Source organism: Otolemur garnettii, unplaced genomic scaffold (assembly GCF_000181295.1).
Source record: "Otolemur garnettii isolate 467f Iridium unplaced genomic scaffold, OtoGar3 scaffold00019, whole genome shotgun sequence".
Lineage (NCBI taxonomy): Eukaryota > Metazoa > Chordata > Mammalia > Primates > Galagidae > Otolemur > Otolemur garnettii.
This window is the reverse complement of record NW_003852414.1, coordinates 11,405,323-11,412,373: the sequence shown is the minus strand read 5'-3', so window position 1 is coordinate 11,412,373 and position 7,051 is coordinate 11,405,323. Positions and strand designations below refer to the sequence as shown.

The 7,051-nt window shown below is 43.1% G+C and overlaps 1 protein-coding gene across 3 annotated transcripts in view; it reads left to right on the top strand.

Moving 5' to 3' along the window:
- Window positions 1-1,954: 1,954 nt before the first annotated feature.
- Window positions 1,955-7,051, top strand: part of MSRB2 (methionine sulfoxide reductase B2) — a 23,096-nt gene continuing 17,999 nt past the window's right edge. For all 3 annotated transcript variants that reach the window (XM_003786756.3, XM_023511469.1, XM_023511471.1), the window contains exon 1: window positions 1,955-2,101. In XM_003786756.3, coding sequence (XP_003786804.1) covers window positions 1,981-2,101 — 121 coding nt within the window. In that variant the 5' untranslated portion in view covers window positions 1,955-1,980. The remainder of the gene's footprint in view (window positions 2,102-7,051) is intronic.

Genomic DNA, 7,051 nt, shown 5'->3' with positions numbered 1-7,051 from the left:
TTACTTACTAGCCATAAACAATTGCAGAAATTGAAATTAATAAAACTGCCACAGAATCAAAAATATGAAATGCTTTAGGATAAAGACATGTACATCTGTCAAAAGATGTGTAAAACTTATACATAGAGTTACAGAACTTTAATGATAGATATTAAAGATGATCTAAATAAATAGAAAGGCATATCTTATTTAAGGATCAGGAGATTTGATATTGTTATGATATCAATTCTCTCCAAACTTATGCACAGTTAATATAATTCCAATATAAATTTAAATAAGCTTATTTGTAGAAATTGAGAAGCTTCATCTAAGACTTATGTTGAAGTACAAAACACCTAAAGTAGCCAAAACAGCTTAATAAAGAATACAAGTACAGGGGAGACGCCTGTGGCTCAAAGGAGTAGGGTACCGGCCCCATATGCTGAAGGCGGTAAGTTCAAACCCAGCCCCAGCCAAAAACTGCAAAAAAAAAAAAAAAAGAAAAATCTTAGGATCTCCTAAGGGGGGAGGAATACAAGTATAGCATTACTGCTAGCTGATTCCAAGTCCAGGGATCAGGACATTATAGTATTGATGTAAAAACAGACAAATTGATTGGTTGAGGTGCAGAATAGAAAGTCTGGAAATAGACTAAATATTGAGGAAAAACTGATTTTTGATGTAGATTCAAGACAGTTCAGTGGAGAAAGGGTCATCTTTTCAACAAATGGTGCTGAACCAATTGGATAGTGATTAAAAAAAGAAAGAAAAAGAAGAAAAAACATTTTGCCACTTACAAAAATTAACTCAAAATGGGTAATAAATATAAATGTAAAACTTAAAACTATACAACTTTTAGAACAAAGGACAGGAGAAAATTTTTGTGATTCTGAGTTATGCAAAGATTCTTTTTGATACCAAAATAACATAATCCATAACAACAAAATTGATAATTGGACTTGATCAAAATTAAAAACTTCTGTTCTTCTTAAGGCACTATTAGAAGTTAGAAAAGACAAACCACAGACTTGGGAAAAAAATCTTTGTAAAGTATAATTTGATAAAAGATGTATATCCAGAATATATATAGAATGTTCAAAACTCAAAAATAACAACCCAAATAACAAATGGGCAAAAGATTTGAAAGGACACTTCACCAAACAAGACATATTTATCACAGATAGCACGTGTAAAGAAGCTCAACATCATTAAATGCAAAATAAAGCCACAATGAGATATTATTACACACTTACAGAATGGTTACAATTTAACAATCTGGACGTACAGAGAAACTGGACTCTCCTATACCACTAGTGGGAATGTGAAGAAAACCACGGCTTTCCAAAGTGGTTTAGAATTTTTTCTTAAAATGTCACACCCATTACTTTATAATCAAGCCATTCCATTTCGATATTTATCCTAGAGAAAACACAAATTTTTTTATACGAAGATTTGTAAGGGATGTTCCTAGCAGCTTTAGTCCTAATAATGCAAAATTGGGAGCAGCCTAAATCAACTGGTGACTAGATAAATCCATGGTGATGTATTCACAAGTGGAATACTACTCAACTCTAAGGAGGAATGAACAATTGTTACATGCAAAAATAATTACAATGCGTGAAAGAAGCCAGGAATCATACAATATGTCGTAACTTAATATTGTATGATTCCATTTACTCTAGAAAACGCAAACTATAGTAAAAAAGATCTGTGTTTGGGAAAGGGATGAGCGGAGTGTAGCTGGGCACAGGAGGGAGGACAAGGCTGCGGAAGCTGAGAGAGGTGAGGGCGGGACTGAAGCGAAGGGGGCGGGGTTTAGACGGAGGGGCGGGGCTGGGACCGGGGGCGGGGGTATAGGCGGAGCGAAGTTCAAGAGGCAGGAAGGAGGGGCGGAAGGGGGCCGGGGAAGGCCAAAGGCAGGGAAGGGAGCAGGCGAAGTGTGGGTGGGGGAGGAGGCGCGCGGAAGGGGCGGGGCTGCGCCGTGGAGCGGGTCCCAGCACCATGTCGCGCCTCCTCCGAGCCCTCCCGGGCCTGCTGTTCCGAGAGGCTCCCCGGCGGGCGGTGCTGGGCCGAGCAGGCGGCGGTGGCGGGCCCGGTGCGGGGACCGGACACGGGGACGCAGGTAGGACGCGGGCCTAGCAGGCCCGGCCGCCTCCTGGTGGCTGTCGGTTTCACGTCCCTCTCGGCGACCTGCAGCCGAGCGCGGGTCCAGGCTGGGCGCTTTTCTCTCCTCTGAGACTTCCTCCAATGCGCCCTTGTCCCACTCCCCGTAAAGCGGGGAGGCACGTACCCCTGTGTGCACACAGTTTTTTCCTTTGGCCAAAACTGTGGGGCTCAGCGGCCGCTGACGCTTACCCAGAGCGCGTTGTCCTGCGAGGGCTGCTCGTCTGTCACCCTGTCGCATCTGAGAAGCTGGCAGTTTAGGATTGCCCTGTGTTATTTTCACGCGTCCATGTGGGGCCCAGGGATACTAGGCTAATCATTCGTTCCCTCCTTAAAGTGACATTGTTAATGGTTCTGAGATGGGACCAAGGTCAAGGGTGTGTGTGAGTATGTATGTTTCCTGCTAAATTCTTTTGGCTCCCCTCCCTTGGATTGGGGCACAGTTACATTTCAACAACAAGCTGGGTGGTTTGGTGCCCCTGTGTGTTGGCTTCGCTCAACTGGCCCACCTCTGCATCCAATTTTATATGTGCCCGTTGAAGACATTTAGAGATACCTAACTGGTGGAAATGTCCCAGTTTATTTGGAACTCTCTTTATGCCCGGACATTTTCAAAATGTAGTGTTAAAGAAATAAATAACGACAGGGTGTCCAAAAGGTCGCCATACATACATACATATATACATAAGGAAAATGGGAAATTGTAGCTAAATATACCTTTATTTACCAGACAGTCGTTACAAAATTTCACAAAATATTTACGCAGTATTTCTGTATGTTCATGAAATTTACACAATATTTCTCTATGTGCTGATATATAAATATAAAAAATATGAGTTTTTAAATTTTCCCTGTGTATGGCAACCTTTGGGACACCTTTTAGATAAAAGCACTTACTGTATCCTTCGTAACCCCTGGTATCTCTAGTCAACCTGCTGTGTGCCCTGAACATTGTTTTTGGCTGAGAACCACAGGTGGAGGAAACATCTCAACTGAGGACTAGAGCTCTCCTTATCCCCATTAGATGGGATTGTGGTTTTTGCGAATCCTCATGGCTGTACATGGTGCTGTCAGAAGCAGCCTCATGAATCGCCTTGGGATCTGAAGTTCTTCCCCAACATTACAATTTGGCCAGACACCAATACCTGACAGGAGCTAGGTAACTTATCAGATACCCCTCCTGGGAATGTATTCAAAGGAAATAATTCAAAAGAAGAACAGAGCTTATATGTGCAAAGATGTTTTTAACAACACCACTCTTATGAACCGGAAACTGGCTAGAACCCAAATCAGTTAAGGAATACTTAAGTAAATCATGGAAGATCAATTCAAGGCATCCATTAAAAATGATAAACAGGTAATAACTCTGTGGTGAAGGGTTGGGCATCAAGAGACACTGCCTCTGTGTCTGAGCTCAGGCTATTACAGAACACTGTAAATAGGGTCGCTTAAACAACATGAGAACTCTAAGATCAAGGGGCTGGGGAATCTAAGATCAAGGTGGCAACAGATTCTGTTTTTGATGTGGACCTCTTTATGTGCACAGGGAGAAAACAAATGCTCAGGTCCTTTCTCCTTAGAAGAACACTAATTCTCTCACGGGAGCCCTATCCTCACTACCTATTCTAACTCTAATCATCTTCTGAAGACCTTACCTCCAAATAACATCACATTGAGGGTTAGGGCTTCCACATATGGATTTTTGGGGGAGGGCTCAGGAAGAACACAAATATTCAGGTCACAACAGTGTCTTTGGACACATTTCTTTAGCTCAGTAAGATAAAAGCACTTACTGTATGACCTTTGTAACTCCTGGTATCTCTAAACCTGCTGGTGACCTATGGCGACCTTTAGGACACCCTGTAGTTATTTCTTTCTTAAACCCCAGGGTTTCTTTTTATTTTATAAAATCAAGATAATGATAATAGTAGGGTTGTACAGAGTAAAAATTTTTAAAAAATATTGTATCACAAAGCTTGGCATTTAGTAAGCACATAATAAATGTCAGTTATAATTGCATAGATAATTATGGAAAGGGCAAAAATGTAGCTACATTTAACCTACCTCATGAGCTTCAGAATGCTCCCATGTCATTTTGGTATCTTCCCATTTCCCCCAATTTATTTCTCTTTTGAAATTGGGGGAAATGGGAAGATACTGAAATGACTTAGGAGCATTCTCCAGTGCTGAGATTTCTGATACGCCCAGAGGCAAGGCTCCTGTGATTGATTCTGTCATCCAGATTGACAAAGAGCAAGTTGGAAGAGGAAAGAAAGAAATGTCCTGGTGAAAACTGTTGTTTCAGAAAAACATCCTTTCTAGAGGTGTCTTTGGTGGGAAACCATCCTGGGTGTAAGGTTACAGCAGTCCTGTCTTTGTGGTGGGAGTGCCCACTGCAGATTCGACTGGGCTGGGCGTTCTCTGTATACCAGTTTATAATGGGTTCCTTTCAGTTTGATAGGCATTTGTTGAGATAAGTCTGGCTTACGTGGGGTAATCAGCAGCATAGCACCTGCTAATTGACCAGAAAGGTTAGTAAAACCCAAGGAAGGCGACCAGTGGGTCCAAGAGTGGGTTTCCTTAGGGATGCGAAAATCAAGGCCCTCCCCATGGGAACCTATGACCAAGAAGGTACATGGCCTGTACAAATCATAGCATAGAGAGAGAAAACGCTAATTCAGGGTAAAACTGTGTAGCTATCTAGTACAATACCAGCTGCAGCCAAACTTTTTGGTAGTTAAGTTAGCAAGAGACTCAGAAAAGAATAGCAAGAGGGAATCTGGGAAACATGGGGTCCCCAAAAGACCAACACATTGGAAGACAATTTTTCCACAGATTGGGGTGGGGGGAGACTGGGGATGATTGAAGCCCATTACATCTGCACCTCAGATCATCAGGCAGTAGATTCTTATAAGGAGCACGCAACCTAGATCCCTCGCATGCACCCTGTACAGTAGGGTTCATGCTTCTATGAGAATCTAATGCTGGGGCTGATCTGGTGGGAGGTGGAGCTCAGGCGGTGATGCGAGTCATGGGGAGCGGCTGTGAACACAGATGAAGCTTTGCTCACTTGCTTGCCACTCCTACTGTGCGGCCTCTTCCTGACAGTCCTCAGCTCAGGGGTTGGGAACCACAGGTACAGAGGACAGAAAATACTTGCACACACAGAAGGACAAGAAGCCCAGCATCAAAACCTCTCTCTAGCCACTGGTGCCCAGAAGACTACTCATTCCCAAATGAGAGGCCTCATGGGGCATTGTATGTACATGTGCCTAAATTGCCAGTTTGACAAAACTGCACAGAATTTGCTCTTAATGCAATTTTCATTTAGACTTTGGTTGTTTCCTAAGGCTACTGCATATTTGTTTGCTAGGGCTGGTATTTTGCTACAACAGACTGGATGACTTAAGTGAATTTAATTTTGTATAATTCTGGAGGCTAGAAATTCAGTGGGCCTCAGGGTTGCTTTCTCCTGAGGCCTCTCTCCTTGGCTTGGGGATGGTCACCTTCTTACTGTGTCCTCCTGTGGCCTTAATTCTGCACAGGCTCGTCCCTGATGTCTTTTTCTCTTTTTATTCTTTTTTTTTTGAGACAGAGTCTCACTATGTCATCTTTGGTAGAGTGCCATGGTGTCACAGCTCACAGTAGCCTTAAACTCTTTGGCTTAAGTGATTCTCTTAAGTGATTCTCCCAAGTAGCTAGGACTACAGGTGCCGGTCACAATGCCAGGCCCTTTTTTTGTTGCAGTTGTTATTGTTTAGCAGGCCCTGGTTGAGTTCAAACCCACCAGCCCCAATGCATGTGGCCGGTGCCCTAACCACTGAGTGACACGCCCTGAGCCTCTTCCTCTTCTTATGAGGACCGGCATTATTGGATTAGGAACCCCTCTTAGTGGCTTAACACAATCACCTCTTCAAAGGCCCTATCTCCCAATGCAGTCACGTTCTAAGGTACTGAAAAGACTTCAGCGTATGAATGTTTAAACAGGAGTGGGGGGCGGACGTCACATTCAGTCCCTAACACCCAGGTCAAAGAAACCTCTTAAAGTGAAGCAGACCACATGTATCCCGACCTGAGCACACCCAACCAAGCATTTGTCATTGCACTAGTAAGGCAGTGTCTGTCTGCCTTTAACCAAGTCTTCATAGACTGGAAGATTTGCAGCTAAGTGTTCTATAATCGGTGCTTCAACAAAAGCTAGTCTGAACATTGTTGCTGCCCACTAAGCCTTTCACACACAATAATAGTGTAAAAGGTACATGTAGTTAAGGATTAAAAGAACCATGAAAAATGCATTTTTGTGTTGAATTTAGACGAAGGAATTCTTTAACACTTTGAATCGTATACATTTTAAAACTAAAAAGAAAACATTAAGACTAGGCACAGTGGCACATACCCATAGTCCCAGCTCCTTGGGGGGAGGATCACTTGAGCCCAGGAGTTCAAGGCGGCAGTGAACTGTCATTGTACCTGGGAACAGCTGCTGGGCTTCCCAGACTGGGCAACACAGAAAGGACCAGTTAAGAAATGAAGTCACAGGGGAAGAGTCATAGATGTTGGCCCAGGTTTCTGGCTTGAAACATGGTGTTGGTGAACCTGAGCCTGCAAGAGGAAGATCAGATTGGGGTGTGGTCAGGAGATACACAAAGTTCTTTTGTGTGTGTAGATGGAGGTGGGACGTCCAAATGAGAATATCCAGGTGGCGATTGTGTATGGGCTTGGCACTCAGCAGAGAAATCCAGGATGGAGGGAAAATGGACTTGGGAGTCCTCATCATGTGGATCAGTGATTTTCAACTGGTGTGCCCATGAGAGGATCTCAGGTGTGCAATGGAGATTTTAAAAGATCATTAATTATTTTCAAAAGAAGTTCAAAGCACAGTAAGTTTTTAACCTTTTTTTTTTTTTTT